We start from the raw sequence: 21,654 nt of genomic DNA, 5'->3' as shown, positions 1-21,654 counted from the left end.
TCTGGAAGGATGTAAATCTAAGCACAAACTTAACAAGCTCTATATTTCCAAGACAGAAATTTACTATCTTGAACAAAGCAATGATATTAGGAAAAGGGAGAGAAATCTTGCAAGTTATTGTTTTATAGACTTAAAAAGAAAATCCCTGAGCAATGAAATATTGTACCATCTGTTATAACATCATTAATCAATTTTTGTTTAAAATGTATTCTGAATTGTAACATATTTGTTTTTGCAGATAAGATAAATTCCTTTATACAGAAATGTGTTTTGTCACATTTACCAGAGATTCAAGCTACTAATTTTATTTCACCTCTTTTGCTTTAAAAAATGTCACTACAATTAGATCTATTAAACTGAAAATATCCTGCTTCTGATAGTTTTCCAATTGAGTGATATAAAAAGTATATTGGGTTTCAGCCTCTTTTTATTCGAGATCTATACTGAAGCGTTTTCGAATAAATTATTTCTAAAGAGGGAACAATTCCAGATTTTTCTAAATCAGGAAATTATATTACTAATTATATGTTCTAACAACTGAGAAATGCGGATGCTGAGATTTTTAGTTATTTTATCCCTCAAAACAGAGGGTACCTTTCTAACTATGATGATCCAGATCAAGCTCCATTTATAGAGGACTGTCAAGTTTCAGGCTGTATCAGATTTTTATTGTTTTTATTTTAATTCAAAATAAATAAGATCTAACAGCCGTAATTTCTAAGGGTGCTCAGAAAACTTTTGTTATATTCATTTACAGACAGTGCAGTCAGTTTGATTTTTTTTTTGTTTCTATAAAGTTTTATTTTTGGAGTTGATAGATTTATTCAATGTCCAAATCATTGAAGATTTACTAACAGTATATCCTTACTGTAGATAAATTTATGTTGAGGAACACCTCATGGTTGCCCTCCTTTTCTTTTAATTTAGTTTAGGACTTCTTGCTATTCACTCAAATCCACCCAATGGGGCAGCTTTCAACCCACAAAAGATCCACTAACTTTTGAAGGCAAATTCTTCCAATCTCTGTTGGTCAACGTCATACCAGAAATTCTGAATATATCAGTGGAATTATAATAGGCTGAATAGAGTATACATTTTGTTTCACCTTGGTGATATTTTAGATATTTTAAACTAGATTTTTTTGTTCCTAATCTTAATCTCATTATTTAGGAATTTGAGGTCCTTTCTAGTTACTCTGTGTACTGAAGAAAATCAGACTAGATGTCATTGGCTCCCAATAATAAAATATAATGGTTTCAATACAATAGTTGTCCATGATATTGAAGGAAGAAAGCTCCATTTGTGTATGATGATAAAAAAATTGGAGTCTACTAGCACTTTTCCAGCTAATCTTTTTTTAAGACATAAGCTTTCACAAGTTGTATCTCACTTCATGAACGCCCATGACACTCCATAATAAATCTAAAAGTGATTATTTAAGGAAAATAAAACATTAACAGCATTACTCAGTGAAAAATTGTTGAATAGATATGTACTGTATGAGAAGGTTTAAGGAATCTCAGAAAATGCTTACAAACACAATCGGTTTTTAATATAGTACCATGATTAATTCATAAGTTATTGATAATTTTCCATGAAACCTATGTTATCAATTCTTCTTGCCCTCCCGCTGTCCCCAACATTTCCCCTTCACCTTACACCAATTTATATCCAGTCCAGCGAAACTACACATGACAAAGTGAGCCGGAACACAAGAAAGCTTATTCTGTTTAATTAAAATCATTAGTTGGAAAAAAATGCTAGCAGAGTTGTGGTTTATTGTCTATTTATCTTGATATAAGAATACCGAGGAACCCATCTCAATTTATAAAAAAAAATTAACTTCTATTTTGATACAAATGAATAAAAAAACTAGACAAATTATCTAGAATTCTCTGGAGTATTTGGGATAACTAATGGATTCAGCACTGAATGTGGGATATTTGCTATATGTTTATTTCATTGCATATTTACGTGATATTTTACATATATATTCCTTTGGCAAACTTTTACTTTTATAAATTACAATGGTCTATTAAAAGAGATACCTTAAACTTTCCACACTTATACGTTTATAACTGGGCATCTATCCTATCTTTGGTTACTGACTGGAGTAAGCAACTTTAGAATTTAGCTCCTCTTGGACTCAGCTTGAGAGTTATTATCTGACCCCACTGAAACCCTGGCAGGTATTGTGCAGGTATCAATTTCAACACCTCTACTTAATACTGCAAGACATATATAAAAATATTACCGCTCAGCTTTGACCCATTTAGCTGAGAAGGCTGCATTATAAGCCTAGTTTTATTTCTTTATTTTATTTTATTTTTTTATTAACAAACATGTAAAATACACACACACAAAACTTAGATGTACACCATATTTACACAATACAATATGAACAGGAGCTTCCTGTTCTTTCTAATAGCAATTATCAATTGATACCGCTCACCTTATATTATTTCCCCTTCTGTTGTATTTCATTTGGATTTCACTATTCTTAACCTTCTTATTTTACTCATAACTATTATTTTTTTTGAGTTTTGTTATATTCCTTTATTGATTCTTGTTTCTTTCCTCCATCCACCTATACCATTTATCCCATATCTGGTAGAATTCTGATTCTTCTTTTCCCTGGATTTCTTTAGTTAGTTTGTCCATTTCAGCACAATCCATAACCTTTCTTATTATTTCATCTTCGCTTGGAATTAATTTGTTTTTTTCATTTCTGGGCAAAGGCAATCCTTGCCGCCATAATTTTATGTAGTATTAAATACTGGATTTCTTTTTTGTATTTTGCAGACATTATTCCTAATAAAAAAACTAAAGGTTTCCATTCTATTTTAACCCCTGTTATTGCCTCCAGCCTTTTTTTAAAAAAAAGAATAGCCTCCTCACAGGTCCACCATAAATGGTAATATGTTCCGTGTATTGATTCGCATTTCCAACATTTTGGGGAGGTATTTGTTACGATTTTAGCTAACCTTGTTGGTGCCAGGTGCCATCTGTAAAACATATTGTACTGGTTTTCCTTGTCCCATAAGGCTAGTTTTAAAATAGCTTCCAAATCTGTTTTTTCCGATGAACTGGGCCACTAATTATGTTATTACTTTTCATCAACACAACTTTGAATAAGCTGTTTTTAAAACTTCATGGAATTAAAAATGTGTTTGAGTTAAATCTCAGTATATTCAACTTGCTCTGAACTACACTATCTGCTCAAGATATATATATATATTCCTGACTGAGTTACAAGTATTTGGAATCTATCAAGATTTCAAGAACTATGGATAACTTTTGCAGGAATTGGACAAAGGAACTATGCAACCCTGGAAGGTGAATTATATATTGAACTGAGGAATATTGTTGATAGCATAGCTTCCAATGGTCCTTGTGGGGCTGGCCTCAGAAGAAACTCAGAAGCTGCAACTGATCATATCATACCAAATATGCCTGCTATATTAGGAGGGCAAATCTACCACTAAAGAATAACCTCAATATTACAATTAGTTCTAACTGGTTTCTAGGCTTATTGTACAGCTCTACATGGAATTCTCCTGGAGATATCAGGAACAGATATCAGAGCTGACTCTGACTGACTATTTTCACCCGCTCTGAACAACTCTTCAGAAGTGCAGCAGCATAAAAATCAAAGCACTAAAATAAACTGATTAAAACCATCAAAAACCAATGAGACTTTGACCTTGACTCTAGTGCAGCTGACTTTGAATGACAGGAGGTGTTAGCTACTAATATAATTTTATATTTGTCCTTTGTTTGTTACGTGGTTTGCTCTGCTTCATTGAAACCTACCCCAAATCTCAATTACTCAGTGCAATTCACAAGTAAATGAAATTTTTGAAATAGTGATTTTTCAACAAAGGGAGCAAAAAAAAAAAACAAGTTCTTTAAGTAATGCGGGCAACTTCTTTAGAGTTCTGTTTTCAACATTATTTGAAGACCTTTCCCTCCAATTTTTATTGCTTTAGTTATTAATTTCGTGGTTGTGTGCATCTTTTAATGCAGTTGCATGCATTGATGCTTTTCAATACATGTGGATAATAGAATAAAACAGACAATATACAAAGTTTAAATTCTTTAAGCATTCTTGCTTCAAAGGAGTGAATAAAAGCATTAGTATTCCTCACATAACCTATAGTAAAGCTATCTTCCTTCCCCTCCTATTATGTAGCTGAATACTAAGCAAAATTTTAAATGGAGCAATACACAAATGCTAAAAAGGTGTTTTAAGCAAGTCTAGATATTGTAGGGTTTGTTTTTTTTTACAAAGTTTGATGAGTGCTACAACACAGCGCACAAATCCCCAAACTTGACTTAATATCACACAACTGTTGTACTCACATTGCTCTAGTGAAAATACTTATAGATGCTAAAATATAAACAAAGTAAAAATAAATTCCTTGTTGAGTCATTTCCTGGTGACTTGGAGACAAGTCCATATAGTTTTCATGGCAACACTACAAAAATAGTTTTCCATTGCCTTCTTCTGTAAACTACTCAAATCCACTTTTAGCCTGGTCTCACATCATGTGCATGTTGACATGAATCACATAGGCAACAGTATTTAGGATGATCAAAAGACAAGATTTGATCTTGCACCTAAATATTTTCCCACATTAAGATCATCCATGTCCCAGATATGTGAATGCTCTCAAATGCCAAGTGTCTCTTATCTATTGCTCCCTTGCTGAATCCCTTTATTCCCTTGCTGAAATTTTCCACAGTATTCCATGCTCTTCATTCGTAAGGACCTCCCTTCCAAATGATCAAATTTGGAAAAACTCTGTTTGATCTCAAAAATCCCTACTTCAATTGTTCCTTCTAGATTTTGTCCTATCAAGGAACAAAATCTAGAAGGAATAATTGAGATATGAATTTTTGAGACCAAAGAGGATATTTGTAGGACAATAGGGTTTGAATCAGGGGTGGGTTTCAACCGGTTCGCGGCGGTCCCTGCGAACCGGTTGGTCGCCGAACCCGGAAGTAAGTAACTTCTGGGAACGGTGAAGGGCGCGCCCGCCCGCCCGCAGTCCTTACCCGGTTTTGACGAGTTCTGCGCTTCCACGCATGCGCAGGACGCATACAGCGCCTGCGCGATCATCCAGGAGCAGCTGGAGCGTCATGCAGACGCTAGTATGCATGCGTGCATCGCACGCGTGCACGAGGACGCCGCTGGCCCCATTCCAACCAAACCGGTTGGAACGGGGCGAGAAACCCACCCCTGGTTTGAATGATGGTGAGATGAACAGGTGAAACCATTCTTGTCTGGGATTAAGTGTCACATAACAGCCAATGATTGACTAGCTGTAACCTAGGAACCATTTTTTGCTTATTTGTTTATTCAATTTATATGGCCATCCATCTCACACAACCTATGATGAACAATCATAAAATCAGTTAAAACCAATGACTGAACAAAAGCTGTTATTCCAACTCCAAGCGGTTACAAGCAAAAGCAGACAAACAAATGCAAATTAGAGTAATTATAAAACGTAGTTTGCTTATTCCTTAGGAATTACAATGTGATTTTGAGATTCAAGGCAGCTTAAAATATTTTAGCCATATTTGTGTCCAAACAATTTAAACCCAGAAAATTGGATTAAAGTTAACCAAGAATCCATTAATTGCGAGTTTGTACTTCTTGACCTTGTCTTTGGGTCAAGAGGTGTCTACTAAATTCAGTTACTGTAAAATATACTGTAAAATATCTTAAAATAAATGCATCAGCTGAAGTGACAGGATGGGATACTTTTTCTATTAAGACCATAATGCTCCTATATTTTAAACAGGAACCCCAGCTGGTTCCTTTCTTTCCCATGTAAACAAACCCCTTATTATTGCTACTTGTTCTGAGTTATTATATTTTTGAGGATTATACTCAAAGGATAAACTGAGGTTTTTAAACTGCAGATTGTGGTCTTAAATTAGCTAGCAGACACACATATCTTGTTTTAGCTTTATTGCTGCAAACAACACATTGAAATAGCACCTAATTGCATAACAAATTATTTCCCAGGTAGGATCCTTTAAGAAATGTTGAGCTAAAATTCTCATTATTTCAATGGTAACCCTGTTGGATCTAATGTGAGATTTTGTCTAAAACATGTGAATTGGACTACATTGTTTTAATGTCAGTCAAAAACGTTAAAAAACATTGCTTTTCTAATTAACATAAAATAACTTTCTACATATGGAAAATTACTATACAGTCTCCTACTGATCTTAATGCAAAGATATTCATTTTTCCATGTGGTATATGTGGTACATTTTCCTGTGTGATATTTTAAAAAGCTCTGTTCAAAATCAATCTCTTAAGAAAATAAAATATAATGAGCAATTTGCCATTTCCAGGTAATTTATGGAATAAAAAAGATCAACAGCCATTTTTAACAGGTTTATTAAATATGAAGGCTAACTATTAATTGCATGATTTATTTTAGATTTACATATACATACATACATACATACATACATACATACATACATACATACATACATACATACATACTGGAACCAAATTCTCCAGCTCCAATCTCTCTACCAAGAGATTTATTATTCCATCTATAGAGCACCCACATTTTTTTAAAAAATATTTTTTTCTTCACAATGCTTCCCTCCTCAGGCCATTTTGTGCAATATCAACTTAAACTAGTTGGCTAAATTAGGAAAAAATGGATTGTGATGTTTAATCACAAATCACCAAGATCTGTTTTGACTTAAGAACCTGAGATATGAGTAAACGTCATCGTCAGGCAAGTATCTCTCTCTCTCTCTCTCTCTCTCTCTCTCTCCCTCCCTCCCTCCCTCCCTCCCTCCCTCCCTCTCTCTCTCTCTCTCTCTCTCTCTCTCTCACACACACACACACACACACACACGTATATAACTATGATGGTTGCAATTACAAGGATCAGTCATATGTCTCCTTGTTCACCATGACTGTAATTCTGAATGGTCGCTGAATGAGCGGCTGTTAAATGAGGATTACCTGTAAAGATGCCTCCAATTCACCAAGCAACATATTTTTAAAAAAAATAAGCATTACTTTAATATAGGATAATTGTTAATTTTATTAATACTAGTATTTTAATAGAATTTGGAAAAGAAGCAACTGGCTGACAGTCATTTATAATATTGTTGCGCAGATTAATTCATTGATTGAGTGATTGATTCATCAAGCACACTATGGTTTATCTAACAAGGCAGCAACCCTTTCAATGGGAGAACATTTATCTGAACTTCTCTACTGGATTTACTTATTAAATGTATTATAATCCACGCAGAGAAGGTAGAACCTGGAGATTACATAAACCTCTAGAAGTTCATGAACATATATTGCAGCCCGTTTTGGATCATTTTGTTTTAAAACAATGGCTCTTTAATTTCTTATCCTCCTACAAAAAGCAAAGAACTAATCTCTTCCCTCAAGTCAGGATTCATAAGATTTCCCCATGTGCTGTTCTGGTGCATGGACAAAGTGCAGATCATCAAGCAATTGCAAGCCATCTCAACAGATGGGGATTAGGAGATGAAGACCATTCAGAGATGTTTGAGCCCAAGCACCTCTCATTTTAGAAAGCACAGTCTCTTGCATTACCCCGGGGCCCAGTCTACTTCCTTTTAAGCTCTACATCTGCCCTCTATGCCTCCCAATAAAGCTACTAGGATGAGTCCTTTCTCACAGCTTGTCTGACCCCTAATATAGCCTGGTGTCAGAGTGCTGAGCCATCACCCAAAGTGATCACTAATAACACAGCAGGAGCAATGTCCCCGCCTCCACCCCCATCCCACCGGAAGGTTGGTCCAGCTGTCGCATGGGCTTTGCCAGGTCGTGCCTGTTCAGCTCTGACGGAGATGCTTTGCATAGTTCAGGAGGCTGATGAGAGACTTGGAACTCACACAGAAGTCCCTGGGAGAAAGCTTCTCTTCTCTCTACCTATCCACTCATTAAATCCGGTTCGTTCTTTATTTCAATTCACTGCCCTGAATGCCTCTGAGACATTACACAGAGGGGAATGATTTGATAGGACTCAGATCCCCATTTCTTTTGGCCAGAGAAACTAAAACTCAATACGCTACAGCTTTTCCCTCTGAACCTCTAAACTTTGGTTTTTTGGGGCGACATGGCCAGCTGATTTCCTGTAACCAAATCACAGGGGTCCAATTTTATGAAGACAGTAGTCCGTCCTGTCTTAAAGGGCTGTCTATTTCAACTCTTGTTTAAAAATAAAAAATATATATAAGAAGGGAAGGCAGCCATCAGGTCCAGAGTTGCCCATCAGCAGTTAGCATCTGGTCACTGCCTCATGCCATTCATGCCTTTATTTATTTAAATACATTTCAATTACAGTACTTCTGTTCTACACGTACATCTCTGTATATAGAATAGCAGAGCTGCATTTTATGCAACTCTGTAGCCTATTGGGTGGCAATGACCATTCTAATGGACTGCTCTCAATGAGTCACTGCTCTCAAAGCTGTATAAGAATAATGGAAAAAAAATATTTCCATAAAGCCATTAAGTGTATCTGAATGGTACTTGTGTGAGTCAGAATTTGGAAGAGGAGGAAGAAGTGCTTCCAGTGAATTGTCCGTCTATGTAAAACATATTTATTTGGCATGTTTTATGGGGAAAAGAGGCTTATTATCAGTCCAGCCAGAAAAGACATATACTAGGTACTTATACATACTCCAGCCTGACCATTTTCCTTTTAGCTACTCAAAATGATGATTATGTAATTTTTAAAAAAATGTTGTTTGATTGCGGGAAAATAAAACCCTTCTGATTTTTTTTTTTTAAATGGACTTGAATACTCAACAGGCCAATTGTGCTCAGAAAATAAGAAGGTAGTTAGTTTGATAGGTTATTAGTAACCTTGACTATCACTAAGTGTTGTACCTTTTTATTCTCGATGAATGTATTTTTATTCTCCTTATGTACTCTGAGAGCATATGCACCAAAGACAAATCCTTTGTGTGTCCAATCACACTTGGACAATAAAAAATTCTATTCTATTCTAGTCTGGTCTACTTGGATGGGAAATTATCAAAGAAATATTAGGCTTTAACCTAGAATAAGAAATTTTTAAAAAAATGATCCAGAGAAGACAATGACATCAAGAAAGTTTGCAAGGATGTGAGAGTTAAATCACTTGTCTCTCATTTTATTGGGACTGATCCCTTGTGATAGCTCTGGATAGGTAGGCAAAATTCAGAAATGTTACTGTAGAATACAATCATTTGTATTTTGACAAAGGGCAAAGACAATTAGAGAAGGTTGGTGGGTGGGTGGGTTGGTTGGTTGGCTGGCTGGCTTTTTAACAGTTTCTAAAGAGGAAGAAGAAAAGTGTTAAGGTCATGATTTCTAACTGTAAGTTCTCCCAATTTAATCATTTGCTTCCTAATATAAATATCTGTGTCCCCTCACTCCGATTTAAAGGGTTCACTTAACTCAGTGGTTCCCAATGTGGGCCCACACCCCAAAGGTGGCAATTTGATTTTTAATGGGGACAATGTGAACCTTGTTTAAACCAGCTTAATGGTCTTTTAGGTTTCCTCTACATGAGTAGAGTTCACTTTTTAAGTAAAGTAAGAATTATAGGTCATGGGGTGGGGGGGGCATCAGGATTTTAGAGATGCTTAGATGGGGCATGGCCAAAAAAAGGTTGGGAACCACTGCCCTAAACGTACCCTGCAAACATGAAGCAGTAAGCAGAAGTAATATCTATGGCAGTGTTTCTGAATTTTAGCAACTTTAAAATGAATGGACTTCAACTGGCTGGCTGGGGGATTCTGGGAGTCCACACGTCTTAAAGATTCTCAACAACTGCCCATTAATTAGAAAGAAAAAACCCATCACCTTAATGGTAATTTCATTCCTTCATTTGCAATTGGAAGCCTCGGCAGATATAAAATGAGGCTCTTGAATCCTGGAGGAATATAGTGGTTTCTTTTGAACTGTTAATCATCCCCTCTTTTTAGCTTTAAAGGATCACAGTTTAGGATCTTCCATTGAATTTGGAGCTGGAATCATCAATGAAATACTTATGTTCTCGTGGGCTTTTTTGGGAGACCTTAACTTAGAATGGTTCACTAATAGTTGCAGTGATCATATTTTCCCGGGGGAGGGGGGGTAAAGGACAAACCTGAAAAGGGACATATCTCAACATTGTAATTGTAATTACAATAATTACATTGTAATTATTTATATTTATGTCTTTGCTTTACAAAGAATATATATATAAATGTATTGTTAAAAGATAATTCAATTTCCATACTTTTCACATGCATGTGAAATACTGCATTGTAGTACCATTTTTACAGCAAACATTAAATGACCCAATTAAAGGACAAAAGTGAGTGTGAACAATAAATCAATCTAAAGGCAAATTTCCTGAAAGAAATAACTGTTCTTTATAATACTGGACATATCGTCACTGTATCTGTATCTCTTTCTCCTCTTCCCATTAGTGCTTCTTTGACCTTTCGTGAGCTCCATGTCACTTTGCCTTTTGGGGGACCTTCTGCCCTATTAGGGGCACAGAAGGAGTAGGGTTTTCTGCCCAAGAAAGCAGACATGGCCAAGTTTATAATTAGCCCGCCCGGCTTTAGGCTGCTTTCGCTGAGCCCCTAAAGTAATTCAACCCACAAGCTGAAGATGAATCCCTTGGCATCAGCACTCTGATCAAGCTAGGCCTCTCAGTTTACTTTACTTGCTTCTTACCAAGGAGTTCACTTTCACCATTGCAAAATCCAGACATGGTTGCTTCAAATCCAGAAATGCAAATTATCCACTATGCAAGGTTTAAAGGGGAAGGATGCCACTCCAAATGTACAGATAAACCCCAGCAGCAAGTAATAAATTCAATAAAAATATACAAATAACTAAAAATATGCAGTGGTTCTCTATACTCTCTAAGCATGGATTCTCAATGCACACTCTGTCCTTACACAGACATCCAACTATGTGTGAATCCACGGAACTGAGATGAAACATGCAGATTATACACCTTTAGATTCATTTTCTTAGAATCTGAGTCTAATGCACGTTTCAAAATAAAGGTAAAGGTTCCCCTAGGACATATATGCTCATCTCCATTTCAAAGCCAAAGAGCCAGTGCTGTCCAAAGACGCCCTCAGGGTCATGTGTCTGGCATGGTGCATGCTTTCGAACTGCTAGGTTGACAGGAGCTGGGACAAGTAACGGGAGCTCACTACTTTACGCAGTGCTAGGGATTCGAACCGCTGAACTGCTGACCTTTCTGATCGACAAGTTCAGCATCTTAGCACTGAACCACCACATCCCTCATCTTACAATATAGATATTTCAATATGTTTCATTATTAACAGCATTGATCCTAGGCAACATCATTATGTACCTATACCCAGAATGCTTATCATAATAATCTCAAAGAAGTAAAATCAAAAAGTAGGCTCTCCTGTGTTTAAAACATAAAGCTCAAAACAAGAAAATTTGTATTTTCTTGTTTTTGTATTAAAAATCTCATGGTGATATATAATTCAACTAAGAGGTACCGTGTTTTCCCGAAAATAAGACAGGGTCTTATTTTCTTTTTACCCACAAAATATGGCTTGGGCCTTATTATGAGGGGAGGGTTTATTGTTTTGGGATTGCCGGGCGGCTGCTCTCTTGCGAGTGGGCTCCCAAAGAGGCGGGCACAGCCTCATGGGTGCATGGCTGTGTTGCGCTGTCACAGAAGCTCAACACAACAGCCATGAAGCAACCATGCTCATAAGCAGCCAACCCCCTATCCAACCGAGTACAGCACCATTCACTGGCCTAGGGGTATCGCCAAGCTGTGTGAACGCTTGTTCGCCATCGCCCAGCTCCCGCAGCTTGGTGCCTTCGAAATGCCAGTGAATGGTGCTCTGCACAGCTGGAGAGGGAGGTTGTGCGAGCGGCTGTTCCGCTCTCACTGATGCGCCTCCCAGCCTCACAATGCCCTGGCCCAGCTCTCCCTGCAGAGCCTGGGCACCTCCGCTGCCGCCGCCGCTACCACCACCATCCCAGCATGGCTTTTTCGGCAGCTTCCAAACCGAGTCTTCCAGCAGTGGCAGCTCTGGGCGTATGCTCTATGCTTGTGGGCCAGCTGCCGGCAGAGCCAAGCAATGCGATCAACTTTGCCCTCCCCCCTGGTTCCTTCAGCTTGGCACCTTTGGGATACTCCTAGGTTGGTGAGCGGGAGGTGGGGGGTTGTCCAGGGGGCTTATTTATGGGGGGCTTATATTTTTGGCCACCAGAAAAATGTGGCATGGCCTTATTATCAGGACATGTCGTATTTTCCGGGAAATATGGTAGAATGGACTGCTATAGATTCAAATGTGCAAGTATTCCAGTTCTTATTACATTTTAACTCAGAATTGGATTTTGATTTTAAAACTTTATATGATCTTGGTTCCAATAACTATATGAAATAAAATTGGGCATCTACTCCAGCAGTTATCTAAATCACATCAGTCATATAAACACCATTCTTCACACTGTTCCAGTTTGTATTACACAATTAATATGCAGTTACCAACTTGACTTTCTCTCCATATTAAGAATGGGATTATCAAATGTTCCAAGCACACACACTAGCCTCAGCCTACACATCAACAGAGAATTACACTTGAGATTTAGCAATACTTTTATTACTTTATTGTAATATCTAAGTTACTACCTTTGAAAATAGAATGGGAGTATATATAAATATATAAGCAAGTGTAAAGCTCAAATATATTTCCAATTCAGTTTTCCCCAAATAGAATGGGAGTGCCACAATGAACAGGTATTCTAGGAAATAAAATTTTAACACACCAAGTGGGAGATACCATGTGACCCTCGAAATAAGCTCTTGGCCTTATTTTCGGGGAGGTCTTATTATTTTTGAAGTACAGGAGGTGGCGAGTGTGGTCACCTCATGGCTGCTGCTGTGTTGTAATATTTTTGGGGAGGGCTTATTTTCAGGGGAGGCTTATTTTAGCACATGCGCTCAAAAGCCAAATTGGGCTTATTATCTGGGGAGGTCTTATTTTCAGGGAAACATGTTATTAGGGAAAGTGTCTCTGCCATTGCCAAAACTCATTCCCTGTGCATAATGAATACATTGAATAGTAGCAATAGCAATAGCAATAGAAATAGCAGTTAGACTTATATACTGCTTCATAGGGCTTTCAGCCCTCTCTAAGCGGTTTACAGAGTCAGCATATCGCCCCCACAGTCTGGGTCCTCATTTCACCCACCTCGGAAGGATGGAAGGCTGAGTCAACCTTGAGCCGGTGAGATTAGAACCGCTGAACTGCAGATAACAGTCAGCGGAAGTGGCCTGCAGTACTGCACCCCAACCACTGCGCTACCTTGGTATAGCCCAGTATTAAGGTTCTATATAATATTGTTCCATAAATTTCATAAAATAGACACAGAATAGATAGGGTTCCTACCTTAATAACTGAATATATGCTTTATCAACACTGCTTAACTATGATTCATTTATTACTCATGGAATAATTGAATAAACCACAATATATGGGGTCCCCACAACATATTGTAATGAGGATAATTAAGTATCATAGGTGATTTCACATAGCCACCTAAGCTGCCATCAAACAAGGTGGTAATAGTTTAACAAGATTATTAAATGCATTCCAGTCTAATCCAAAAATCTTTATTCATACATAGTGAATACATACATAGACTATAGACATAGTTTATATTTACATAAGATCTACCTCCATACCTCAGGAGCATCCGAGGAGGAATCAGAAAAGGTCAAGGTGGCAGACATGGTCATATAATTTCAGCCTCTTCTCTTTTTATGTATGTGCTATTCATTTCAAAATGGAGATGGTTAACAGGATATAAGCATACCTACATATACCTACATATAATGCTGAGCAGAATCCATTGTGAAGTAGCAGATATGGTGTCCAACTGCAACTAGAGGATGAAATTAGCAGTTCCCCAACCAATTAAAATTCAAGAGGCTCCGTGCAAGCTTCTTTATTGTCAGTAAATAAACCTACTAATTTGTCAATTTCACAAAGTGGCAGGAAAAAAAAGATCTTATACCATCTTTATGTACTCTACTGGTAGTCAAAGGGAAATTATTTACTTGCTGGAATTTTTGAGCCCTCCACCATTCTTCTTAACAGATGTTGCTGAAAAGACTTGATGAGAATCTCATTTGGATAAATGAATACTTTTGAGTTTTAGACAGATGCTGGCAAAAGCTTAAGTGAACCAACTTTCATGCACAATGGCAGATATAAACGCTTTGTGATGCACACAACTTTGCAAACATGATGGTTTTATATCAGCTCATTTTTAAAAAGCACATCTATCTCAGTACATGTAATATTACAATCAGCATTCCTAAAATAGATAAATCTGTGTGCAAAATAAATATCTTCAGTCAATCCTACACTGCAGCACTAATACATTTCAGCACATGATATGGAGACGATCCAAAATATTTGGAGAATCAAAGTCTAAATAAATTGAGTTAAACAATTAGCTCTGAAATTGGGATTGAAACTGATATCGTGGCAAGACAAAAAGTCTGGTTGGAGTGTCTGGCATGACAATAGGAGACCCAAGTCTGTGCTCCTTTCATGTAGTTCTTAGGTGGCCTCAGAAAAAAAATATCTATGAGCCTAATATTGCTTCCAAAGCGCTACCAGATAACAGTATGTAATAAACTGCACAAGAATACATTTACGGGGGTATAAATCCAGGAAAAATAAGCATAACTTAGGAAAATACATTAACAAGGTAATCACATGGATGCCTATTTAGAAATAAATCCACTGAGTTAATGGGATTCTCTTCTAGTAACTGCGTTCAGGATTATAGCTAAAAAAAAAATCAATGAATAATTTCCAGAAACAGCTTTTGAGCTGTGTATTGGAGGAATATATCTGGGGCAATTACTGAAAATGAGTAAGAAAGACAAGAGAAATGGGAAAGATCAAAGGAGTTCATGGATTTGCCTTAAATTTCCATTCAGTTTATCTGTAAAAATAGGACTTCTTCAAAATAACCTACAAATAGTTTTCTATGCTACACTATGGAGACAGTTTTCTTCTTTCAAGCTGCTTATTTAAAAAAAAACTCAGTCCACCTTATAGCCCTAGACTTTTCTGGTAATCTCCCATCTAAGTACTAATCAGATCCAACCATACTTAGCTCTTTTTGAGATCAGCCAATTGGGCAGATATATATTTAGAAATAGTTGCTACCACCTTAATAATAAAATGAGTGCCAACTCTTGAAGGACAACTTCAAGGCCCTGCTTTTCCTCTATCAATCTTCATCGAGAACTAGACAATCATTCAAACAGAACCCTGTGGAGCAGGAATAGCCAGTCCAACTTCCTTGATTTGCTGAGTTTTTCCAGAGTTTGACTTTTTTCAGAGGATTGTGCAAAAATTATTTAGTTTTAGGGTGGGGAGGAAGATAATCTATTTATGGTAGATGGTAAATTTGTCTTCCCGCACCATTCGATATTCTGTACCAAATCTATTCTCACAAGGCGTCTTTGGTTCAAATCAATCTTTCAAACCCATTTTACTATGTTCAGTTTCCTTTGCAATTCATATTCATATCTTTACCAACATATTTATCCAACATATTTTCTTACAAAAAACTGTGTATCCTTTGATGGGATACACAGAACTTCATCATCAGCTGAAAAGTTTTTTCTCTGACAAGTTGTCCTGAAAGCAGGAAGAAATGCTTGTTCTAAGTTTAGTATTCATGTATCTTACAGCAATACGTGTTCTTTCTCAGTTGGCTAACACTTCAGGTTATATATTCATCCTCAGTCCTTGTGGGTCCATAACTGAAGTATGATCTAAACATATGACTGAAATTCCTACCTCAAAGTTCATAATTTTAGCCTGTTGTCGCAACTCCAAATTTTTCATCCCTCAACAAGCCACTTAGGACTCTTTTTTCCTTTGCAGATACTTGAGGGTTTAGTCAAAGTTCCTAGATCATAAGTGGATGTCTGATGATAGACATAAACCCTCATAAACATAAACACATGTGTACCCACCCACACTAGTCCTCCTATCTCAAATCAGCTGACTGTAGTCCCATCTCTCCATAGCAACACAATGCATCCTCTCTGTATTCATACACTTCTCACCTTCTTATTTCTTTATGCTGGGTTGATGACACCTGTTAGGTGACAGTGATGTGCAATGCAACTAAGAACTTGGCAGTGAGATATGGAAAAAATTGGCTCATCACCTTTCTTGGCATCACAAACTGGTACCATATTTCCATAGTCTCCATGTTCTTTGCACTACTTCTTTGATATGCCACACCCCCTAGCAGAAGTTAAAAGGTTAAAAACACTCTAAACACCTCCCGAAATCCAGCTCCAAGGCCATCCTAATATGAGGCAAAATGAGGCAATGGCTCTGGTTGAGAGATTCGGAGGCAGAAGCTACAGCTGGAGGATGTGCCACATGTTGGGTCCTAAGATCCTTAATCTGGTTTGATGCCCAGTGGAGTTGATTATTATTAGGATGGAAATACTTAATGGTCAGTCCATTTGGCTTTTTTCAAAGGATCATTATGTACTACTTCCAAAGCAAATATACAGGTTTAACTTTGGTTAAATCAATCTGATCCTAGAATTTTGTTCTGTTCTGCGTTAGCGTTGGTTAAGGGCCTCACCTCAAAGCTAATTACCACAATTGTTTGTGATTTCAGCAGAATTATTTGGGAGAGGCAGTGCAGGTATTGCTAGAATTTTGCTCTCCCGGATTCTGGCAGTTATTATATCTGGAGAGTTCCAGATTGGAGAACTTGTATTCTTGAAGAAAGGAAAGAAAGATTCCTGAGAGAGACCTACCAGATCCCATCCCATGGCCTTGTAATGTCAAGGAAATTTTTGTTGGGTGGGAGGATGGGATAATTTTTGATACATTAAGCAACCAGAGGACAAGAGGAGACTTGTGCATTACACAAAATCCTTGTTGCAAGATGTTTCAAGTATGAAACATAACTGATGTCACAACATACATTTCCTCAATTTGGCAACACTGTGCTTAAGAACAGATATAAGTCCTCTGCTTATGACTGGTTGCTTAATGACTGTTGATTCAGTGCCTAGAAGGAAATTTACAAACTCTACTTTATACTAAGTAGCCAGATCATTCTAGCATCTCTGTGAGTGGTACAGTGGCCTAGAGGAGCTCTTGCCTCATAATCAGAAGGCTGTGAGTTCATGAATCTCCCCAGAATTACTTACAACCTCTTTTCCAAATTATGATGTCCCCATACAACACTTGGCAATCAGCTCACTTTTTTGGCCATTTGCAGTATCCTGTGGTCACATTATATATATTTTTTGTTTGTTTCTGGCAAAAACACCAATCAGGGAAAATGTATTTGCACAATGACCGTGGTGTTCTTTTAACAACTGCCATATTCACTTAATAACGCTAGTTATTGGCTTCATAATTGTAGGGGGGAAACAGATAAAATTTAAAATTTAGATATGTGAGGCCTCCGTTTAGAACCACAACAACTTACAACCTTAATTCTGGACTTTATTACAGTTGTAAGTTGAGGATTACCTCATATGTTTATAACCAAACTAGAACATCAGGTGCGCAAGTAGCAGGCATGAAGGTAGTATAAGGTGGGGCCTGGTCTTACTCCATTTCACTCAATTGTTTTAATTTACCAAATTTTGCTTTACTAGTCCTCATCTTACAACAGTTCATTTAGTGACTATTCAAAGTTATAACGGCACTGAAAATAGTGACTTATGACCATATTTTAGAATTACAACCTTTGCAGCATTCCCATGACCATGTGATCAAATTTCAGATGCTTGGCAAACGGTTCATACTTGAGAAAGTTGCTGTGTCCCAAGGTCATGTGATCGTTTTTTGCGACCTTCTGACAAGCAATGTCAATGGGGAAGCCAGATTCACTTAACAACCGTGTTACTAGCTTAACAATTGTGGCGATCCACTTAACAAATGTGGCAAGAAAGTTCGTAAAATGGTTCAAAACAAATGCCTCACTTAACAACAGAAATTTTGGGCTCAATTGTGGTAGTAACTCAAGGAGTACCTGTACTTTATTTGATTGCTTACCACTACCCCTCACTTTACTCAACTGCTGTATGCTGTAGTCTCCATAAATAGGAAAGCTGATGTTTAATAATGTGTAATGTGTTGAAGTGCACTTGTGGTAGTCAGTCCAATTTAGTTCTTTCCCCATGGCAAATATTTTCTTAATCTGAGAATAGTTAAAACGAACAAAGAAAACATTCCAGTGGGTTGGATTGCAGGAATTCCACTTTCTACCAACAAAATACTGGGCTTCTTTTGCCTTAGCACAGTGTTTCTCAACCTTGGCAACTTGAAGATGTCCGGACTTCAACTCCCAGAATTCCCCAGCCAGCGAATGCATTCGCTGGCTGGGGAATTCTGGGAGTTGAAGTCCGGACATCTTCAAGTTGCCAAGGTTGAGAAACACTGCCTTAGCATCTTATCTCAGCACAGGAACCTTTGGTTCCCTCGGGCAATCCACAATACAATCTCTATCCTTTTATACTACAATTTCTTCAATTTTTGTATTATTTTTGTATTTTTTTTTGTGTTATTCCCCCCCCCACACACACACAATTTTAATTGGGTTACTATATAGGTCTTTCTAATTATTGCAACCACTGTAGTAACCACTCTAAATATATAAAAATCACTATTTTATATATTTTGGCTCGATATTCCTTTGATCTAAGCATGACTTCCATTGTTTATCCACAAAAGGAATGATAAGGGATTTTGAAACAGGATGCTTATATATGATTTGTGTTTGTGAATGTCTTTTTATTATGTAAATGCTTAGCTACAGTCACCCAATTGTTTTTTAAAGTGTTTTTAAAAAGGTATGCATATGTTCAGTGTACCCAGTTACAGTTTTAAAAACAAACAAATCTAAAACCACAGCAGGACTTCCCACTTGTAATGTCCCAGTGCTGGGAGAGTAATTTATGGCATTTGCTTGTGCTATAAAAACCAAGTCTATTTCTCCCACTACTGTAATTTCATGCATTGGTATACAGCACTTGAATATGTTATACAGCAAATATAAGACTGCATTTATTAATACATACCCACAAAGCTACAGTTCTATTTGGAGAAATATCTTACCAAATATACTTCTGCCTCCAGAAATTAGAAGCTCTCCACTGCAAATTCTGCTCAAAATTTCTTAAGCAAAGAGACTTTGCTTTACATATTTAAAGCCTTAAATTATTTTTTTCCTGCAGTTGACTTTTATAGTAAGCACGGTGTCAGCCAATTAATGACATCTAAACAATTTTGCTGCTTCATTCACAACTAATAAATCATCTCTGATATCTGTATACAGCTATTAGAAAGGATTAACTAGCTGTGGAAGGGATAAGTATATACATCCAGGCAAATAAGTATAAGTTATCTTAAATGATGTAGCCATCTGGTGACAAGATGAGACAGCAAAGGGAAAGTAAACCCTTGCCTAGTCTTGTTCGTTTTATAGATGATTCAAGGTGTGGCTGTATTAAAATATGACTGTTTATCTATTAATCAAGATATTTATATTGCCATCAATATTTTTACTTTTCCAAAAAAGTCTAGGAGAAAAAGAAGAAGAAAATGAAAGAAGCAAAGAACTTTTCAAGTATGGTGAGAGGGAGAAACATTAGATCCTTCAGTTATTTTTGGTCTTCAGCTCCTGTCATACCCAGCAGGGGTCAGTGTTGATGATGGAAACCGGAATCCTACAACACCTGAAACATCATAAGTTCTCTACATTCCTACCCTAAGTTGCACTAAATTCTAATTCAGCTTTCATCAATCAGCTGCCTTCTGTACTGGCCAAAAATATTGGGAACTGTACTCATTCACGTTCTGAAGATCAACCCATTGTGGAAAATGATTATTGTACAACTGTATTTGGCTGAAAAAGGTATGTTTCAAATCTACATCAACAAATGTCCTCTATATCAGGAGGTTTCATTAAATGGTTCTGAAGACAGAGGGAGGGAGGGAGCAGGAGGGAGGGAGAGAGGGGGGGAATATACACATTAAGGTAAACTTCTTCTATTGTGCTGTTTGTTTCTTTTAATTTCTTGTGTAAAACCAGCCAATGTACTTTATGTCCCACTGTGTAATATATGAACCAAATAAATTATGCTTTGTGCAGTGTGTTAATTCAGCTCAAATGTCAAGAGTACATGACACAAAACGAAACGAAAGGGTAGGTAACAAATGAATGCAATTACATACATGTAGTAAACATTTTTACTAAATTTTGAGAATGAGGGTTCACAGTTGCTAGTAATTATGGAATTTGTCCCTGATCTGGAAGCAAAATTAAAGACTACTGAACCGAGATGGGTGCTGTAGAAATTGTGACATGTATACTTGGTTAAATGTTTATGGAGATTCTCAGTCATCCAGGTCAGAGTCATCCCAAAGGTACTTTTTCAAGACGCAACTGGACTTTCTGTTTTTCTTTGAAGACATTTCACTTCTCATCCAAGAAGCTTCTTCAAAAGGAGCAGAAGCAACTTCTTGGATGAGCAGCAAAACGTCTTCAAAGAAAAACAAGAAAGTTCAGTTGCCTCTTGAAAAAGCACCTTGTATACTTGGTTAGTTTTTTTTTTCATTACTCTGCTAAGAAAGCCCAAATTTGCATAAGAGTTTCAATCTGCCATTTTATTCCCATAAAAACCTGGGAGATAGCTTAGACTAAGAGAAATTGAATCCAATTAACCCCTAAATCAGTTTAATCTCCATAGTTGGCTCATGGTCTCTCTTTACATCACTCTTAGAGGACCAAGAAGAGTTTCTGCCTGAAATAAATGATCCATTATTTTTATTTTCTCCTTACTTTCTGTTATTTTAAAACATACCGGAAACTTTCTGCTTGTCTGTGAACATAACAGACTATAATAGAATATCACATATTATAGAATGTAATGAAATCTATATAATCATAGAATATAACACCCATACATTGGGAAGTTTTACGCCTACTTTTTCACCCTCATACTCGGCATTCAATCAATGCTCTCAACCCATTATATTTTTATGCCCCCCAGTTTCCCCTTCACTTCTTACAATATTTCCACTGGGGTGGTAGGCCTAAACTATTGTCTCCTACCATTTCCTGTGGCAGATAGAAGCAAATTCTGCCTGAATGTCCCTGTCAGATTTCAGAGTCCTCTTTCAGTTCCACCTTAGCAACCATTCACAACACAAGCAAAGCACCAATCAATGGCACATTCCTATCCATCAATTAGCAAAATTCAAAGGAAGAGTGATGGGGAGATCAGGAGCCAAACACATCATTCAGATTCAAAACAGAGCAACCTGGATAGGGGACAAGCCCCTATCAATTATTATTAACCCTGGCTCAATATTCCACGTTATCTTTTTAAAAGAAAAGAAAAAGAGAGGGATTGTTCTCTTCTGTGTCCAGATGGGTTTGATGATAATTAGCTCCCTTACCAGGTTTTGCAGGCTCAGGCATGGTTCAAACCACAGGACAGATAAATGCTGGGTCTGTTCGAGGTTAGGTTTTCCCTGGAGAATGCACTCAGGCTAGTGGCTTTAAAG

At 37.1% G+C, this 21,654-nt stretch overlaps 1 protein-coding gene across 2 annotated transcripts in view; it reads right to left on the bottom strand.

Moving 5' to 3' along the window:
- The window catches only part of MYBPC2 (myosin binding protein C2), a 69,809-nt gene extending 48,155 nt beyond the window's left edge, over positions 1-21,654 (bottom strand). For both annotated transcript variants that reach the window (XM_087713681.1, XM_014065075.2), the window contains exon 1: positions 21,547-21,654. In XM_087713681.1, coding sequence (XP_087569807.1) covers positions 21,547-21,568 — 22 coding nt within the window. In that variant the 5' untranslated portion in view covers positions 21,569-21,654. The remainder of the gene's footprint in view (positions 1-21,546) is intronic.

The sequence above is a fragment of the Thamnophis sirtalis genome, unplaced genomic scaffold (assembly GCF_051295495.1).
Source record: "Thamnophis sirtalis isolate CommonGarterSnake01/CBP01778 unplaced genomic scaffold, rThaSir2_p1.2 scaffold_4, whole genome shotgun sequence".
Taxonomy (NCBI): Eukaryota; Metazoa; Chordata; class Lepidosauria; order Squamata; family Natricidae; genus Thamnophis; species Thamnophis sirtalis.
This window is presented reverse-complemented; position numbering and strand designations above follow the sequence as displayed.